A 19,646-nucleotide genomic window follows, 5' to 3' on the forward strand; every position below is an offset into this window, starting at 1 on the left:
TTGTCTTGCTTAGAGTATTTTCAACACCCTAACTAAATGAGACCTTTTGGCTGCTTCGACAAAAAAATGCAGAAAAATCAAACTCCAACGGGCTAGGTAAATGACTATAAAATTATCTAAAAACTATAAAATTAGATTGTTTCTGGGCTTCGAGAGAAGAAAAAGGGGTCTGGTTGTCAAGTTTTGAAAAAATATAATACTAAAATATATTAACTTAAGTTAAAATAGCTAGTATTGCTGAAACTTGTGATACCTAAATTAACATTTGATTTTTTTTTTTTTTTGAACAAACGATAGTATTTAGATTAAGGGAGGAGGTGAGCATAGCTTCACAATGGACTATCAATAATGTGATTCAAATTTGTCTTTGTCGAGAATCAAACATAAAACCTCTCATTTATAAATGAAGAGGAATATCACTAAACTGTAGATACTAAGTGACAACATTTAATTCATTTGGCTAGCTACAATAATAAAAAAATTAATTAGTATTACTGGAGCTGGTCTTACAAACGGGGGGAATGTAATTTTTTTTTTCTTTAGGGGGAAGATATTCTTCATTAACATTAAAGTAGAAGGAAATCAACTAATTTGCTTTGAAACAAATTTCCCCAAATTAAAAGATACTGATTATTTCTTCAAACACCAAACCAAAGTTAACCAAATCCGATAAGATTAGATTAGATTGAACTTAATTTGGTTAATTAGTTTGGTTAAATTGTATTGGACTTAAAAACTCTTACCTACCGCTGAAGTCCAACCTAATAAAACATCCATTTATTTTTGGAATAAAATTTGGGTACAAGTGCTATCATTTGACGTTACTAATTCCTTTATTACTTAACGGTAAATAAAATTTTATATTTAAGAGTATGATTTTAATAAATAAAGAATAATGCGAGTCACAAAAAATTTCACTTTAAATTTGTGCATCAAATAATATGGCACAAATCCAACTGATAATTCAATTTAAGTTGGAATTTGATTTATAATTACGATAAAAATTTATATGATGTCGAATGTGCTACATTAATTGGTGCATGAATTTGGTGCACGTACCACGTCTCTAAATAAAATATGCATTCTAACATAAGTAGTTTGTAACATGTTGGGTAAGACGGTTTCACCGAAAATTCACATATGTATGCTTAGATAAATAAAAGAAAAAGAGAAATTGAGAGATGCATATTATATAAGAGAAAATTATTTGTGACATGATAAAAATATGCCTAATGTTTTTTTTCCACATCAGGAAGAACATAAAACAAAATCACGTTTTCCATTTGACAGATTTCAATTTTTGTTGAACAATTTGGAATAATTAAATTATAAAATCCCCCCCAAATAATTAGAGAGTATAATAATATGGACCCCAGAAAAGAAAAACACTCACCAAACAACAAATAAGAAACAGCATAAAATAACTGAGAAAAATTATGAAAAAATATGCCTAGGTGCTCTGCCCGCTGGATTCTTCTTCAAATTCCCGCATCCTCCATTTGAAATCCAAATCCAATTTCTCATCTCATCTTCTTCTTCTTTGTCGTGGAGTTTGAATCAGTTGGGAAATGTCGATAAGGAGTTTAATCCAGGACATCAAGTTCTCGCGGTCGCAGCGGGTGGTGGTTTCGGCGGCGAGGCCGGCCGGCGAGGCGGTGGGGGAGCCGTTGAATCAGACGTGCTGGGCGCAGATGCCTCAGGAGTTGCTCAGAGAGGTGCTGGTGAGAATCGAGGCCTCCGAGGCCACTTGGCCGCCGCGGAAGAGCGTGGTCGCCTGCGCCGGTGTCTGCCGGAGTTGGAGGCACCTTACCAAGGAGATCGTCAAGGCGCCGGAGTTCTCTGGGAAGCTGACCTTCCCCATCTCCGTCAAGCAGGTCTATCTCTCCACCCTCTCTCTAGGAAAAAAAAGGAAAAACTTTATATTGATTGAGTTCTTGTTCTTCTCTAATTGTTTGAGTCTGTGTCCAATATTTACATTTAGGGTGCAATTTTTATTGATTTATTGATTATGACTGCATTACAATTGGGTTTCGGTAGAAATTTCATTTCTTGATTTGTTTGGGATGCTTCTGGAGTGTGATTGGAATTTGGAGTGAAAAATTTAGCATAATTCTTGACCTTATATGCAAATTTAGCCAAATTTTCAGTCGTTGTAATGTTTGGAAAGCAAATTTCTTGCCAATAAGTAGAGGTGGCAAATCAACCCATTGGGTTGTTAATGGCTATCATCACCACTACCAATCTCACCTCTATATCATGGTGATATCAAATTAAATGGGTCTTAACGGGTACCCATTAACAACCAAATGGGTTTATTTGCCAGCTCTAGCTTTAAGTGGCTAAAATTGCAATTTTCAGTCTTTAGTTACCATGTAGTGTAAATGGATTAATAGGTGAGCGGAAGGGTGTAAGATCATGTGAATCATGTTCTGAATTCTCATTATGTTGGATTTTCGGGTTGGAAAATCTTGGGTTTTCAAATTTTTTGATTTATTGTTCACTACCTTCGTAATTGCAGTTGTACATATGCTCAGTATCTGTTTTTCATTTCTGGTTGCAGCCTGGTCCGAGGGATGACCTTGTCCGGTGCTTTATCAAACGGAACCGTTCCACCCAAACATATTATCTTTTTCTTGGTTTGACCCATGGTGAGCATTTTCTAACCGAAAAAGGAAGTTCCATTGTTTTGAGTACATTTTGAATTACATGTAACTTTTCTAGGTTGTCTTTCAAAGATATAGATTTTCCATATTTGCTCTAATTTTGTGTTAGGTCTTGTAGGTATTGATTTCTCTCTTAAGAAATCTATTTTGCTTTCTGTAAATAGTGGACCTGTCCTCTTCTGGTTTCCTCTTTCAGCTATAGGTTTTTGTTAACTTTTTTGTTTGTCTGGTGTCAATGGCAGCTCTAACTGATGAAGGAAAGTTCTTACTTGCTGCGAGGAAGTTTAAACGCCCCACCTGCACTGATTATGTCGTCTCACTACATGCTGATGATATGTCCAAGGGGAGCAGCAACTATATCGGGAAACTGAGGTGTGCTGAAAGGTGTATATGATTTAACTTTTTTCTTGTTCCCCAGGAACATAAATATTGACACACTTTCCCCTCTCTCTCTCTGTGAAGATCAAACTTTTTGGGAACAAAGTTCACAATATTTGATGGGCAGCCAAGTCATTCGGGAGACAAGATTGCAAAAAGCCGCTCCACTAGGCTTGTCAATTTGAAACAAGTTTTCCCTAGGGTCCCTGCTGGCAACTATCCAGTGGCTCAAATCCAGTATGAACTAAATATGATGGGCTCCAGGTAAAATTTATGCTTGTTGACAAGTTATTGAACCATACCTTAGAAATGAAATTATAAGAGTACATCTAGATCTAGTATTCCATCTGCATAGGTGATGCTTTCATTTTTTTTCCTATAATTCTTCGCAATCCTCACAACAACATTGTGTGTGATCATAATTTTTTCGGTACACTTGGGGTGCATTTTCTTTTTTACAAACTGAGGATACTAAAAAGCTCACAGAAAATATTTATAAGCAGGGGTCCAAGGAGAATGCAGTGTACCATGGATTCGATTCCATCCTCTTCAGTTGAACCTGGAGGAGTGGCCCCCACACAGGCAGAGTTTTCACATAATAATGCAGAATTATTTCCATCCCTCCCATTTTTCCGATCGAAATCAAACCGCGTTGAGAGTTTTCTGTCAGGGCCTTTGGCCAGACAGAAAGATGGGGTGCTGGTGTTAAGAAACAAGTCTCCTCGGTGGCATGAACAACTCCAGTGTTGGTGTTTGAACTTTCATGGACGAGTAACAGTTGCTTCAGTGAAAAACTTTCAGTTGGTGGCTTCTCCCGAAAATGGACCCGCAGGACCAGAACACGAGAAGATCATCCTCCAATTTGGGAAAGTGGGCAAGGATTTATTTACCATGGATTACCGGTATCCAATATCAGCATTCCAGGCATTTTCAATCTGCCTCAGTAGCTTTGACACCAAGATTGCTTGTGAATAAAGGTATTGATTTATTAATTTGAAAGCTATTTTCCGTGGTAGTAATTAGTTAAATTTGAACCTATCTTCACCAACTATTATATGCTTGAACACAACTCTTTCACCCTAGACACTTGTAACACTTCCAGAGTCCATACGGTTGTTTGAGTGCTTTGTTTGTAATGTTGATGGAGTTGGTTGGTCTTTAGGTGCCAATATCTGTTTAAACGAGCATGATTAACCCTATCCTTTTCTTGCGGTCCAGGAGCAGCTATAGTGGGTCGATTCAATGAGGCTGTTTGCTGAAGGTGATTGACTGATCGTAGTGCTGGGATTGGCAGGCATACAGCATGCTCAGACGCTCCAGCCCTTCCTGGATCATGATTTTGCCAAATCCCGGAGGAGTTCTGGAATTTAAAGACGGAGAGCTTTGGTTCTTGGTCATCCACCATGTGCTGTAAATTTTACTTCTTAAATGTACATAGTAGCCTATGTTTACAAACCCTGTTTTCCTGAAATTTGACCACATTTGATTTTATACGTATATTTCGTTTCATCAGTATAGGCTGTTCAATCCCCCGTTGGATTCAGACTTCCTTATAACTAGTTTGCTTTGCAAAGCTTCGTCGATGAAGGACGGTGGCTCTTCCACCGCTGTCCCAAACCTCGCCCGTCTTTTCTTGTAGTATTTGCTATGTTAATGGAACGACGTGTGTTTCTGCTAACGTAGAAATTTATCAAAGAATCTACGCGCATTTTGACAGTGGTACCAATTTTGCGAGTTTTCTGAACAGGGCTGAGTTGGGTTTTATGGAGTGATGAGGCACAGCATGCTTGTTGATCAAACTCCAGCATTTGTGAAGTGTTTGCATGTCATTTGGTGCAGAGGTTGATACCAAACCTTGGCTCTTTGGTATACGTACGGCATAAAACCCGATTACTTACTGTTGCACGCCGAGGAGCACAGCGTGCTTTGGGATGTGGGGGAGCTATTATCGGCGACCCCCCTAACGTAAAGGTGGCACCAGATTCAGACCGGAGGACATGGACGACGTCTAATCCTCGTCGCTGCAATGTTGGCAACCTACGACAACATGCTTGAAGACCCTTGGTTCTGAAGTTCGCTAGGCCTGCCTAGTTAAGGCAGCACTCGTATCGAATGGGATAGCACGGTGTTGAGTCGGGTGGCACCAAATTATAGTGCTATCCGATGCATTTGTGAGGTGCCCTCTAGAAGATGTGGTCGGACAAAAATGGGTTAATACGATACAGCTTGTAAAAATTTGGTAGCCAAAGTTGAAGTACTTGTTGAAATTTTTTTAGATCGACCGGCTTGGGGGGGGGGGGGGGGGGGGGACAAGACTGATATTATCCTTAACTTTATTATTTTTTCAAGGGATTTTATCACAAAAGGTCTCAGTACCGATACTATCCTCAACTTTATTATTTGCCCAAGAGATTTTACCACAAAAGGCCTCGGTATAAGTTAGAATAGGGCAATCATATTTAAACCCATTATTTTCTTTTGCACCCACTTATGTGGGATTCCAACACTCATCCTCACGTGTAACCTCATTTAGTGGTTCACACATGGAGATCCACACATCGACAATTGAAACTCAGAGGTCGGCTCTATGCTAAGAGTCTAGACTTGTTTTCAATGAAACTCAAGGGCTGGCTCTCTGTTAATAGTCCTGGCTTGTTCTTGGTGACAAGCTCATTGGCTTGCACGGGCCCGAACTTTGCATTTGATACTATGTTGAAATTTTTTAGATTGACAGCCCTAGGAGGGCCTCACTCTAACAACACCGATACTGTTCCCAACTTTACCACTTACCTAATCCGTCAGGTGTGGGTTTTACCGCAAAATGCCTCAATATTAGTTAGAGTAAGGTAATCATATTTAAACCCATTATTTTCTTTTGCACCCATCGATGTGGGATTCCAATAGTACTATGTACCAGAGAGAATAAAAGCCTAAATTTGCTCATATGACCATAGTTTTTGGTACAACGTAACGCAGTGATACGATGTTCTTGTTATGATTTGAATTATATCACTGTTCTAAAAATTCCCGACTAACGCAGCCTAGGCCCTGCTTAGGCGCTAAGTGGTTAATCACCATCTCAATTAATGTCTAGATGTTTGAAAATTAAGAAATAATGTCTAAACTTGCTGAGGCGCCTGCCTAGACTTGCTGAGGTTCCTGCCTAGACCACCACCTAGCCCGCCCAAACCTACCTCGGTTGCAACTCACTTAGACAAAATAGAAAACTTTCATTTTGCATTTTATTTTTTCAATAAGGATTTATTGAATACTTAAATGAACACACATTATATACTTGTTTTTCATGTTTTTATTATGTTCTAACACTTCATAATGTATATGTCATTCTATTTTGTAGTTTATGATAAAATTATATATATTTGAAGTATAAACACACAATTATTTACACGAAATATAATACATTTACTTAAATCCGTCTAGTCCGTCTAGGCACCTAGGTGTTAGGCGTCAGTTCCCTGCCCAACTAGCGCCTACCTAACTAGCGCCTAACGTCTTTTAAAACCTTAAATTATATACAATTCTGCGTCGGATACACATATAGGAGACTAGTTTTATATATACAAATACAACCACAAATTCTAACTTGCATTAAGCGGTTTGCATGCGGACGACTGATTCCGAATTCGTAGGTACGGACTCAACAGCTTCTTCTTCAATAGGTAGATCGTCTGACTGCAGCTGCGGTTGGTTAAGGCTCCGAACAAACTCAGAAAACGAAGGAAAATGATCGGGCGAGAAGAAATCAGCTCCCATTCTCTGATAAGTGAACAGGTTGATTGCATTCTCTCCCAACAAATTCTTCTTCATCTGTTGAAAGCCTTCGCGAGCTCCCGAAACTGATGAGTTTTGGCCTGAAATCTCAACCCCATGCTTTCTGCAAGCGGTTTTAATTTGTGATAGTAATAACTCGGGACTCGAAAGGGAGTCCTGTGGCTGATGTTCGTCCGATAGGTCCATTCCAGGCAATATAATTTTGCACGAATTCCTCGCAAACATCTCGGCAACTGCTTGGTAACCATCTCTAGAGGACGTGTTATAGAACCCAGAAGTCAGCTCAGAAGGGTGAGACCTTGTTTTGTACCAAGAGTGCATTAGCGGGACCTTGCCACAAATTTCCACTTCAGTGTCGCTAAAAGTTGAAGAGACAAGGTCGAGGAGGCGGTCTCCGTGAGAAACAAGCTGGTTTGAGTACCAGGAAAGGAAGAAATCACCATATGGAGACTCCCATGAACCGCCATCATCCTTGAAGAAGTTGTTTGCGTTTGGGGACTGGTCGTAGCTAGGAGCATCATGAGGACCACCAAGACCCCACAAAGGGTTTCCGGCTGCTTCAGCGTGTTGCTTGAGAATGCTAAGCATGTGTTCATCATAACATTGGAATTCTCCAACCCCAGGAGTCTTGCTCTTGCCTAGCCGGCGCTGAGATGGATATTGAAGCTCGCCATCCGGTCCTAAGCTCATTGAGATGCCCTGAAATTGACAAAACGGGAGAGAATGACAGTTTAGTACGCGTACAAAACGTGAGACAACTACTGTTTCGTTATAAAGCTTAAGCATCGTGGCTTCTTACCGTGATTGTGGAACCCAGGAAAGGCTCGAACGAAGATTTAAAGCTTTCGCAGAAGTCTCGGTAAACTTGGGTCGGAGTCTTTCCATTCAGAACAGGAAGTTCATCCACAGCAAGCGATAAGCACTCTTTGTAATGCTGCCCTGACCGGTCCTTGAAAAAGATACTAGGCTGGGACTCGCCGAGGCGAGATACCCACGCAGGGAGTGGGATCTTCGGTTGTTTAGACGCATGGAAGCAGAGTGAGACATGGAGCTTGAGGCCGGCTTTCTGAACCATCTCCGCAACGGCAAGATAGCCTGTCCACTCATACTTCCCCATGGCTTCTTTCTCAACCATTCCCCACCAGACCGGGAGCTCAACGCCGTCCACCCCCAACAGCTTCAGAGCCTTCAATCCGACCGCAATCGCTCGAGCATGGTTCACCGCGTTGCAGTCTGAAACCGTATCTAGAGGTAGCCCAACAAATAATCTCACTCCATCGTTCTGCATAGCATAGCACATCAGAAAAACAAGTCAATTAAGTTACACAAATCATGCCGGAAAATCAACAAATAAAATATTCAACTTCTCAAACATGAACAGTTGCTAAAGTTAAATTAAGGATTGTTTTATTTAGGATTTAGATCCTCTCCGGATCCCTCACCGAGGGTCTCAAGAATCAATGCATAGTAACCGTTCTTAAAAGAACGTCCGGTCACAATTGAATACTTTTTATACTTTTAAAAGTAAATAGCTTCGTTTTGCGTAAAAAATTAAAAAAAAGAAAAAATTATGATCGCATAATTTTGATGAACGGTTATTATGTATTGACCCCCGGGTCGCAGTGAGGGGATCCGGAGAGAATCTGAAATTCTAGTCTTCAAACGAACTAAGGACCTTGAATTCTTTTATAATTTCATAATTTAAGATCAAATATATAATTTCTTAAAAAAAAGGTCAATTATATGAATCAAAATTTGAAATTTAATCACAATCTTACAAAAACAACTCCAACCTAAGCAGTTATTTGAAATTTGAAATTTAAATTCCTTTTCCATTTTCCTCCAATTTTTTAGAAACCAAACAAAAATCTAACACAACGGAATTGAAGAAGAAACCACTTACCGGTTTTGATTTTCTGGCAGGTCCCGAAACTTTACCGGACCGAACCGTTTCGGATTGTACGGCCCTCACAGTAAACTGAAGCCGCTCATTTTTCCAGCTCGTGCTCTGACCAAAACAGACGTTGGTCTTCAAATATCGGTTCAATTTACAAAACCCAAGCTCCGTTCGCCCCAACTCGGTCTTTCCGACCGCCGCCTGAGAGCCGCGAAATACCGAAACCTGCATTTCCCAAAAACCCGGCTACCCGAAAGACTCAAACTTTTCACAACCCAGAAAAAAACAATTGAAAGATTGGTTTTTGTGGCTTTAACTTCTGAAAATCCAGAAAGTTTGAGAGCTTCTGAATGCAGATGATGACGAGTTTTGAGAAGTTAAGGTAACGGCAACCTGGTAGCTGAGCTTTATATACACCCCAAATGTCTTCATACGCGTCTTTTTTATTTTTTATTTTTAAAGAAAAAAATTGAAAAGCCAAAAGAATCTGCCACGTGTCGATCGCACAGGAAGCCATATGGGTTGTTTGAAATTTCTGTTTTATCTTTACGTTTTTTGTTCAAAATTTTGTGCTTGCATGCATTTTTGCTTACATCTTGTTTATCAACGTTAAATAAATTTAAATTTTAATATTTGTTTCTATTCAATGCACATTTCTCCAAAATTTTTAAATTTAAATTCACCTGTGATGAGCATTATTGCCAATCGAATGTGGTGAGCAAAAATATTCCACATAAATTTTGGTTTTCCAATCCAAATGGTATTAGGTGATGTTTGCTAGGTTACTAATAATATAGGACAGGCATGTGGGTGTGGTTGTGTTGATACGTGGCGTTGAGGTTATGTGTTGTCTCATTTAAGATTTAGAACTGGCTCATCCATTTCTGTCATTCCAAAAACAAATAGTATCCTTTCAAGTTTCAACCACTCAAACCTTAAAAAAGTCAAAATTTTGTGCACATCCGATGGATCTTGATGCCATTATCAAGAATTCACGTTGTCATGTGTCAATCATGGTACATAAAGAGATATTATACAGATTTTGTCTGTGATATATTGGTAATATTATATAAAGAGATATTATACAGATTTTGTCTGTGATATATTGGTAATATACGGTAGAATGAGAAAAATAGAACGAATAGACAAAGCTAAAGAATGAGGATTAACATTACTAGCCTAAGAGAAAGCATAGGTAATGCGTAAGGACCTATTGTCTTTGGTAGTGCGGCCTACCAAGTAGTTTGACTTTTTAAATATTCTTTACCGTTATATTTTTTAAAAGTCAATCTTCACCATTTATTTTTCATACGACTAAACAGTCACAAACTTGTAAAGAAAAGTTGAATATATTCAACAACAAAGAGTGTTATTTGTTATTAGAAAAGTTCAGAGTAAATTAGTTTACAACATTTAACCAAGAATTCTGTAATTGTCATCCTATCCTAGAATTCGAATTAATTAAGAATTTTGTGAGTTGAATAGATTTGGGTGTGGTGTGGAAAACATATATATGTGGAGAGACATCATTTGTGGACATGGACAAAGATCAGAGGGGGAGTAGTCATAGTCAAGTAGTCATCTCTTCTTTCATCAATAAGATTCATTCTCAACATGCTCTCTCACGCGTGGTGAATTTTCAAGTGTAACATATAGACAACAAAACGATGTGCCATGGAGCATGTGCGACTGTTGAACTTCACACACAGGATAACCTGGCTTTGATATCATGAAGAAAACTGAGGCTCTACTATAAAACTAATTGACAATACAGAGAGTAGTCTAACTTACTTATAAGTCTATATAATACCCCTCATCACTCAATATGAGATTCATTCTCTAACAGTCTTGTATACATACAAAAATTTATCCTCCACAGGGGCTATATAAACCCTTCATGAACTGTATATTGGAGCTTACCCAAAACAGAACATTGATCATGAGGAGTGAAGCTTTAACAATTTCTTTCACAACCTGTTAATTCGACACGAAAATAACAGGTTTCAGGTCAATTTGTTGTTAACGAGTTGGGATGTTATGGATCACCCATTAAGATCCGTTAACGAGTCAGATCACTATCGGTACACCTATTAAGAACTTGATTAGATATTGTTTGCTTGATCTATACATTAATTAAGCATGACCGTTAACCCGACACGTCCTGTTAACGAATCGGATAGTTATCGGATCACTTATTAAGAACCCGTTAAAATAACATATTTGACACAACATGATCTATTAAGATAACGAGTATAATACGAAAACAACGTAAAATGATTTTTCCAAGCCTAGTCATGGAGGATGAGTTGAGTTGCGTGGTGGTTTTGGTTTACATGGACTACTAGGCAGCCACCTCATTCCAAATTCCATCAGCCACAAAACCGACTTCTCTTTCCTTTTTATTTTTATTCCGAAATTATTCAAAGATTGGATCATGTTTTGGAATATTGGAATGGATGTTTGGATTGGCGTGGCATCGCATGTGGTAAATAATTCAGGAAGCAAAGCAATCGTTTACGGTGCTGACTCAGCTCCAAGCCAGACTGCTTCCTATTTTATTTTCATGGACACACTGAGTTCCTATTTTTTATGCCTCCGTTTTTGTTTTTGTTTTTATTTTTTCCTTTTCTTTTTCGGATGAGTTTGATTAATTGCCAACCGCACACGTCTTCGTGATAAGAACGTGCACGATATACTATCGATATGATGATGCTTTGTTGCAATAATGAAATGCGTTAAATATAAGTTTTTTATGATTTATTCATTTGTGCATCTGAATTGTATGCATAATTTACACATGATAATTGTAAATAAAGTATTGACACCGTAACTCCATCATATTAAAAAACGATTTTGGTTCCACCTCTGACCATATTAATAATATATAAGTATTGTCGTTATACTATCAATATTGTAGTGATAAGTCGTCAATTCAAATCATGCGCATATAAGAAAATCTGTAAACGAAAAATTCACTTTCACATTGCTCTTATCTTTGTTGCAATAATGAAATGCGTTAAATATAAGTTTTTTATGATTTACTCATTTGTGCATCTGAATTGTGTGCATAATTTACACATGATAATTGTAAATAAAGTATTGACACCATAACTCCACCATATTAAAGAACGATTCTGGTTTCACCTCTAACCATATTAATAATATATAAGTATTGTCGTTATACTATCAATATTGTAATGATAAGTCGTCAATTCAAATCATGCGCATATAAGAAAATCTGTAAACGAAAAATTCACTTTCACATTGCTCTTTCACATGACCCACAACATTACCAGCCCTCAGAGATGTTGTGGTTGTGGGTTTGAAAAGTTGGTATCGGAGTAGGAATGAATAAAAGAGAGAGCATCTGGATTTTGTTTGGTTACACATATCCAGTCATCACAAGGCAAATAATGCTTGCAATTAGCCCAACTGGTGTCTGCAAGTTTTGAGTGAACTTCTGGAACATGCATTTTTAGCCTTAACTTGCAAACTCCGACATGATATCAGCCTCGATCAGCCACTTGTTTTCGACGTGTTTGTGGAGGGTTTGGTGCATTGTTCTTGCTGTCAATTGGTTTTACGAGGAAATTTGAACTTTCTTTGCAATCATATATATAAATCTAGCTAACCCACGAGTATTAGGATAAAAAAAGTTGTATTAATACCATATCTCCTCATCTCTAGCTTACTGTGTTCAATTATCACCAGCATCACCGGTATTGTCTTTACTTAATTACCTATCACTACATGTAAGGTTTATCATAATAGGGTTTGGTGTTAGCAACTGTAAAATCTCCCATATATTAATTGTATGTTATTTTGTCATATGCCGGATGTGATATCCTATTCTGCTTACAATATATGATAACTTCTTGGTACAAATAATGCGAGATTATATGGGAGCTAAATCGCATAGCGAGAAGCAAAGGAAACTTTGCATTGCTACTCTGCATACTGCTAATTGATTTCTATCGTTATAATTCTGATTGTGATGCAAAACGTGAGTCATCTCTCTAATAATTTCATGATGAAAACGATATAACACCAATTGCAATGGTGACAAATGCTAAACGAGAACGTCAAGAAAGGTAAGCTCTGACGTTTGACACGAGTTTTACGTTGAATAAGGCATTGTCAAACTGTTGGCAAATGTTGAATTAGTGCTTTTTCCATGCAATGTAACTATCTCTTTCCTTCTTTGCATATATTATGGCAAAACATGTATCATCTTTCATATTTCTCTTGTTCTAATTAGTAGTGAGAGCGATCGAACTAAGAGATTAAAGTCTTGCATTAAGTGCTTAAAAGATTATGGGCTCGTTTGGATATACTTTTAAAATAACTGAAAACGCTTTTAGATAAAATGTTTTTAGGTTCCAAAAGCACTTTAAGTGATTTCTATAAGAAGCACTAGTCTAGTTATGTGCTTTTCAATAATTTACTAGCATTTTTACTAAGGATTGTTTCTAAAAATATTTTCACCAAAAACATTTTCAATCATTTTAAAAGCACATCCAAACAAGCTCTATAACAGATATGAGTTGAGTCAGTTGATTACGGCAGTATGTGATATTTTGTATTCAAGTTCGAACTTATCTTTATACAAATTACTATGTATAATAAGAACATCGTTTTGTTAAAAGAATTAAGTGCTTAAAAGATATCACTATGTGGCTAGTTTTGTACTTTTATAGACAAAGATTAGCTTCATTACTATTTTAAATCTCACGTACATTTGTTGACTTATTCATATGCGTGTGAACAATTAATCACACGTCCAAATTTAGTATCTATGAAATTTACATCAATCAATGATTTTGAATCGATGATCAAACTAACCTATTTGGAAAATAGGGCTAAGTAATTAACTTGGAATATTTTAGGGGAACAAGAAAATATGAACAAGAGTAATCACTCTCTCCCTCCATGAGACAAATCATTTTCTGTATTTATTGCAAGCGAAGCAGTGAACAAGGATCCAGGCCCAGGTGACAGAGGAGGAAGAGCAGGTGGGCCAGGTGGCTCAGGGGAATCAAAAAGTGGGGCCCAGAAGTGGGAGACAAGCGGGCCAGCCAGTCAACTGAGGATGATGGCTAAAGCCCTAACTTGGATGATGATTGATGAGATGGGAAACTACTGTTTTTTCCTTTTTATTTTATTTTTATCCAATATTACATTTACTAGGCAAAATTACGAAATTTAGACTAAGCCACACAGCCTGCATGCTATAATAATTTAGTACTAAACTTGCCAAAAGTGAGCGTCGAACTCACGATCTTATACTTTCAAATAACGAAGAATATCACTCGAGATAGTATTAAGAGTATCTCTAATGAAGTCCCTACAATCGCATAGTCCTTAAATACAAGGACAAATGATGGGCCATAATTAAAGTCATCAAAGTATTTCAATACACAGGAACTCGCTAGACACTTCAAAAAGAATTTTCAAATATGAGAACTACATATAGGGATTAAAATAGTGGACTCCATATTAATTTTGAGTGAAAATGGTGCAGCTCTTTATGTTTTTTTTCCTTGTTTTTTGAACCCATCCAAGTGAGGCAACTTCTCATTTATCTTTTTTTTTTTTTTTTTTTTAAATTCTTGAAAAATCAATGGTACATATAGTTTTTTATTTTTATCAATGGTTACAATATTTCAATGAAATGAATAATAATTCTTTAATATTTTAGTCCCTATGTTTAGTGATTATACTATAAGGAATTTCTACTGTAGACAATATTCTTTTAGGGACTCGAATATTCCTCTAAAGCTCCTAAATGAGTCCTCAAAGGTGGTGATGGAAGTCCCTAAGTAAAAACTTCTATCAGAAATGCTCTAAGCAACTCAGTTTTTTTTTTCAAATACAAAAGACGGTGTATACTAAATTAATACCGAAGTTAGGCGCAGAAAAAGAACACACTGCTCTTTAGTTAGTTGTCCGGTCTGCTTTCCTTCATCTTGATGACAATTATGAATTAGAAAATCACCTTCATTCTTTTCTCAATGCGTTTGCTTTGCTTTGGCAAAACCTTGACATATTGTTCTTGCTTTGTTCAGCATGACCAGTCAACATGGTTGCTCCTTTGTGCGACCACTTTGTCCTCTCAAACCTCATTCACTTTTAATGCCACTACAATTAAAATACATTATAAACATAAATGCAAAATATAAGAACAATGATTTTCGCTTTTTTTTTTTCTTCGTTCATGCATTTTTTCAACTGTTTAATTGAATAAATAAAAAAAGAATATTAAAAAAAAAAACATAAAAACATAGAGAAACGCAAAAAACAAATACAGGAATGCAAAAATCAATTCAAATTGAATCTCGTGTAAATTTAATCCCGACCCGTTCACCCTACCCTCCCCTCCCTCACTACGAGATTAATTTGACATCTTATACATAAACGAACCAAAAAATGGCTAGTCTGACAAGCTGAACTTGAGATTTCTTTACCAACAACATTACTTTATCCTACTAAATGACGTCGGTTGTACAAATCCTAAAACGCCACTACACTTGAATTTGTGCCAAGTCTGGAAAATGCAGTTCACATCTTACTACACATAACAAAATTGGAGACGAAAATGAAACAAAAAAATTGAGTAATCAAGACACGTTTATCGGAATTACAACTATATCCTAAAATACAAGTGTTCGAAGGCAGAGAGAAATATGAGGAAAAAAGCATATACAATATAAATAAGCATCTCGTACAAAAATAATACAGAACAAATGGGAAAACTGAATTACAAGATACATAATTGTATATCACCTCCCCATGCAATTTGTATGGCTTTCCCGGCTCGGACGAATCGGCAGCATTTGCAGCCTCATGAATTGTCTCACCAAACGACAGAAAGTTGTTCTGAATGCCATTTTTCCTAACCGATCCGAGCTGAACCCTCATCTTTTTGAGTCTTTCCTCGAGGGCTTCGACAGCGAATGAATTTGTCCAGATGAGTGTTTCTTTCTCCTTGGAGCCCCTACTGCAGCAGGGTCTATCAATGGGCCAGACCATGTTTGGATGGATTCTTTTGAATACGAAAAGTTTGTGGAACTAAATGGAACATCCGGAAGATCAAAAGCAGGATCAATGTGATTTGACGAACCCAAGGGATAGCCAAGTGTTCCGTCTTGGTGTGGAGGAGGAAACTTCTCACTCTTGCTCTTTGCGTTTGCATGTGTGATTAGACGCCGCCTCTGCAATAGGACAAAACATAAAGAATAACAACTAGCAAGTGCTCAAGTTTAGGTAAAAAACCAGTTTAACTCCCCAAGTACTGACTACACAGTCCAAGGTCACCATCAGCTGCATCAGTAACTGAATATCGAACCAAGTTCATTGATTTTAGTTTCAAGTATGAAATCTGAAAGCACGTCAAGAGGATATTTTAGATAACATTTTTCACTTGTTGATAGAAACGTATGAGATACCATTGGATAAAGTTACCGTTGCATACTTAATTCTATGTTAATTATTAAAACTACAAAAGCAAATATTGTAGCTTAAAGAAGCAGATTAGATGACATACATCAAGATTGGCTTGAAGTTCAGCATTGGCTTCTGGAGCAGGAATTCCCTTGCGATCACGTGGTCGAGATTTCCTCACACCATCTGCGTTAGCTCTGCCTGCAGCTCTCAACCTACAATCATGAAACTCATTTCAGGTTGCATATAAAAATCAATTTTTCCCTTTTGGATGGAGGTGAATTAGAAGAAAAAAATGGAAATGACCGAGTGATTTGCAAACTGATGAAAGAACAACTACCTCATAAAGAAACATGAAAATAATAGCACCATTGAGATGATAAATATCAAAATTTAACCCAGATCAAAAAAATGAATCAATCATCCAAAGGGACAAATGTGGAAACCAACATACAGTCATACATGGAAATTCAACGGTCAAGGCAACACATTTGCTTCATCAAAATATTAGTGTGGATGATTCAGTACATTTTAAGATTTGTTGGTTTAAAGCTCTGCAATGGAATCTAAATAATACTGTAAAGGTTCATGTGAGCTGTGCGCCATGAATCTAACTAAAAGAAAATTGGTTAGATGAACAATAAAATAAATTATTAATTGCAATCATCAACCTTCTAGCTTCTTCATCCCGTAGCTTAGCATCCATCTCCTTGCTGGGTGGATATTTTGGGAGGCTTGAAGGTTCACAGGCATAAGGTTTGGTTGTGAAGAACTGCAAAAGACAGACAACCATCACATGAAAATATTCAACATATTTCAAATCGTAAGCAGATAAAGACTAAGGATGATAAACTACTACATTAAGATGAGAAACTACCCAAGATCTCATATAACTTATAAGGCACTAAAGAAGAAAGGAAACTGAACAATATCAATTTAATAGTGAAGTATAAAATCTCACTTCATTCCTCAATGCAGCAGTGGCAGTCCGACGCTCAGCTGGGTCAATTGCAAGGAGTGTCTCGATTAGTGGTAATGATGAAGGTGGAAAATCTTTAAATGTCTCTGCAATGCATCGTTTGTATGATTGCTGAGGCTTAAAAATGGTTGCATGAGGCAACTTTGACTTTTTCCAGTAATCATCAGAAGGTGAACCACATAACTTAAATATCTTGTGTAGTTGCTCCACCTATTTAAAGTAAAAGATAAATTAGGTGGAGTGGAAACATCCCTTTTATGCACAAACATAGTCAGGAACACCAACAATTTAAATAATTCCATGAATCAAATAAAAAAAGCATCAAGGAAAACCTAAGCAAAGGATCTTCCGATGCCAAATACAGTGAAGAGAAGTGAAGGAACTCAGTGAATAAACAGAAGCATTTAAAACATACTTCTGTACGACCTGGCATGATCGGTTTTCCGGCCAACAGCTCAGCTAAAATGCAGCCGGCACTCCAGAGGTCCACACCTACACCATAATCAGTGGCACCTAGAAGAAGCTCTGGTGGTCGATACCATAAAGTGACCACTCTACTAGTCATTGGTTGCTTATAATTAGGGTCAAAGAAGGAAGCCAATCCAAAATCAGCAATCTTTAGGACCCCACCATTGTCAATAAGAAGATTGGACCCTTTGATATCACGATGAAGCACATAGCGGTTGTGACAGTGTTCCAGCCCTGATAATAGTTGGTTCATATAACACTTAACCTGCCATAGTTACATATAACAGATAAGAGAGAAGTTGCTCATTTTTCCAGCACAAGGGAAAAAAATGGTTTCTTTATATGGCAACTAAACTAAATAAAATAAAAGCAAGAGACTATTGCAATACCTGAGGCTCTGTAAACTTGATTGCAGGGCTTGCAGCAAGTCCTGCCAAATCATGCTCCATATATTCAAATACAAGGTACAAACTACACGACATCCTCGAGGTCACTAAACCTTCCAATTTTACAACATTAGGATGATCTAGACGGCGCAGAATGAGGATCTCCCTGGCCATGAACTTTACACTCTCGGGCTCCAAATTATCAAACCGAACTTTCTTCAGCGCAACAATTTTCCCCGTCAAAGCATCCCTAGCTTTGTACACATTACTATACGTCCCTTGCCCAATCTGATCAAGATGGTACATGTATAAGTACAACTTACTAAGCCATTCATTTCCGGGAAAGGTAAGAACTTAATAAGTAAATCGCAAAATACTTCATTTAAAGTTCAAGTAATCCATTCACTAATGAAACTTACCAAATTGAGTTAATTGCTACCATTAGAAACCGAACATGTTCCATGAAAAAAAAAAGAAGAAAGATTCAAACTTTTGTTTCCTACTCTAATTTCACATTAACCCTTTTTGTCTGCTTGCATTTTCTTTACAACCAAACAGTAATTAAGAAGCTCCAAAAACCATCAAACACTATATAAGCTCTCACCTTATCAAGCTTCTCGAATGTATCGGCGCGGCGGGGCGTCCAGCCATTGATGGCCTCGCCGGCGACGGCGGAGAGCCAGGAGGGCCAACCGGCGGCGACCTGCTCGCCAAGGAGGTGCTTGGGCGGATTGCTGAGCCTAGGATTGGGCTTGGAGGAGCGTCTCTTCTCCCCTTTAGGTCTCGAACTCCTCTCCTCCTCATTCTCCTTCCGATTACTGTTACTATCATCGTTACTAATACTATTATTCACACCATTCCTCACCTCACTGACCTCACCGCCGCCGGCGGTGGACTCTGCTTTCCTGGAAACCCTAATTTCGCCATCTCCGTCGTTCCCAACGGGGTTTGCGGACGGATGTCTGCTGAAGACGCACCCCATCTCCTCTCAGTCATTGACTCATTTCCTCTCTGCACATTCTGCTTCTGCAGCTATGGAGTCAGAGCAGAGCAGAGCAGAGGAGGGGAAGGGGAGAGGAAAAAACCCTAATGACTTGGGGGGGAGGAATGCGGTGTGTGGAGGAAGGAAGAGGAGAATGGGAAAAGGGGGGGTTTTGATTAAAGAGAGTGGGAATTGAGGAGAAGGGCTTAGCTTTTTGAGACAAAAGTGGAGGAGAGCTATGATTTGGAAGGAGAGGGGAGAGAGAGAGAGAGAGGGGGAGAGAGAGAGAGAGAGGGAGCTGAGCTGCCCACAATTTATGGGCACACAAACACTACATAAAAAGGAAATAAAAGCAGGAAAAACAAAAGGAAGAAAAAGAGTAGAATTATTGTTGATTTTGTTTTTTAGACCCAAAAATTGTTGATTTTGTTTTTGTGTTTTTGGGGAGAGAAATTTCATTAGGAGCGTTACGTGGTCGGGTATGTAGAGCATGGTACAAAGAAGATGTTCATGATAAAGTGGGGTTTAAAAAGATGACGATTTTATTTACTGAATTTTCTTCGTATTTGAATTGATGAGAAGTGATTCTCACACTTTTTTTTTTTTACTTAAAGGTGAAAAGGGAATGTAGAAATTACTCCACTAAATATTGAACTGATAA

General features: G+C 37.9%; 3 protein-coding genes across 3 annotated transcripts; 1 reads left to right on the top strand and 2 right to left on the bottom strand.

Moving 5' to 3' along the window:
* The first annotated feature begins 1,369 nt into the window (after nt 1-1,369).
* On the top strand, nt 1,370-4,553 carry LOC137737125 (tubby-like F-box protein 3). The gene is made up of 6 exons (XM_068476511.1): nt 1,370-1,874; nt 2,561-2,648; nt 2,906-3,035; nt 3,126-3,305; nt 3,545-4,018; nt 4,260-4,553. The coding sequence occupies exons 1-5, from the start codon at nt 1,569-1,571 to the stop codon at nt 4,014-4,016; spliced, it is 1,176 nt and encodes a 391-aa protein (XP_068332612.1). The 5' UTR covers nt 1,370-1,568; the 3' UTR covers nt 4,017-4,018; nt 4,260-4,553.
* Nucleotides 4,554-6,368: 1,815 nt separating this feature from the next.
* LOC137736684 (inactive beta-amylase 9-like) lies at nt 6,369-9,126 on the bottom strand. The gene is made up of 3 exons (XM_068475916.1): nt 8,737-9,126; nt 7,633-8,115; nt 6,369-7,532 (listed from the first exon to the last, which is right to left on the bottom strand). Exons 1-3 carry the CDS (start codon nt 8,959-8,961, stop codon nt 6,651-6,653), a joined length of 1,590 nt encoding a protein of 529 aa, XP_068332017.1. The 5' UTR covers nt 8,962-9,126; the 3' UTR covers nt 6,369-6,650.
* Nucleotides 9,127-15,326: 6,200 nt separating this feature from the next.
* On the bottom strand, nt 15,327-19,273 carry LOC137736718 (probable serine/threonine-protein kinase At1g54610). The gene is made up of 7 exons (XM_068475956.1): nt 18,608-19,273; nt 18,007-18,291; nt 17,565-17,882; nt 17,132-17,359; nt 16,842-16,942; nt 16,274-16,385; nt 15,327-15,941 (listed from the first exon to the last, which is right to left on the bottom strand). Exons 1-7 carry the CDS (start codon nt 18,983-18,985, stop codon nt 15,645-15,647), a joined length of 1,719 nt encoding a protein of 572 aa, XP_068332057.1. The 5' UTR covers nt 18,986-19,273; the 3' UTR covers nt 15,327-15,644.
* Nucleotides 19,274-19,646: the final 373 nt, after the last annotated feature.

Source organism: Pyrus communis, chromosome 6 (assembly GCF_963583255.1).
Source record: "Pyrus communis chromosome 6, drPyrComm1.1, whole genome shotgun sequence".
Classification (NCBI taxonomy): domain Eukaryota; kingdom Viridiplantae; phylum Streptophyta; class Magnoliopsida; order Rosales; family Rosaceae; genus Pyrus; species Pyrus communis.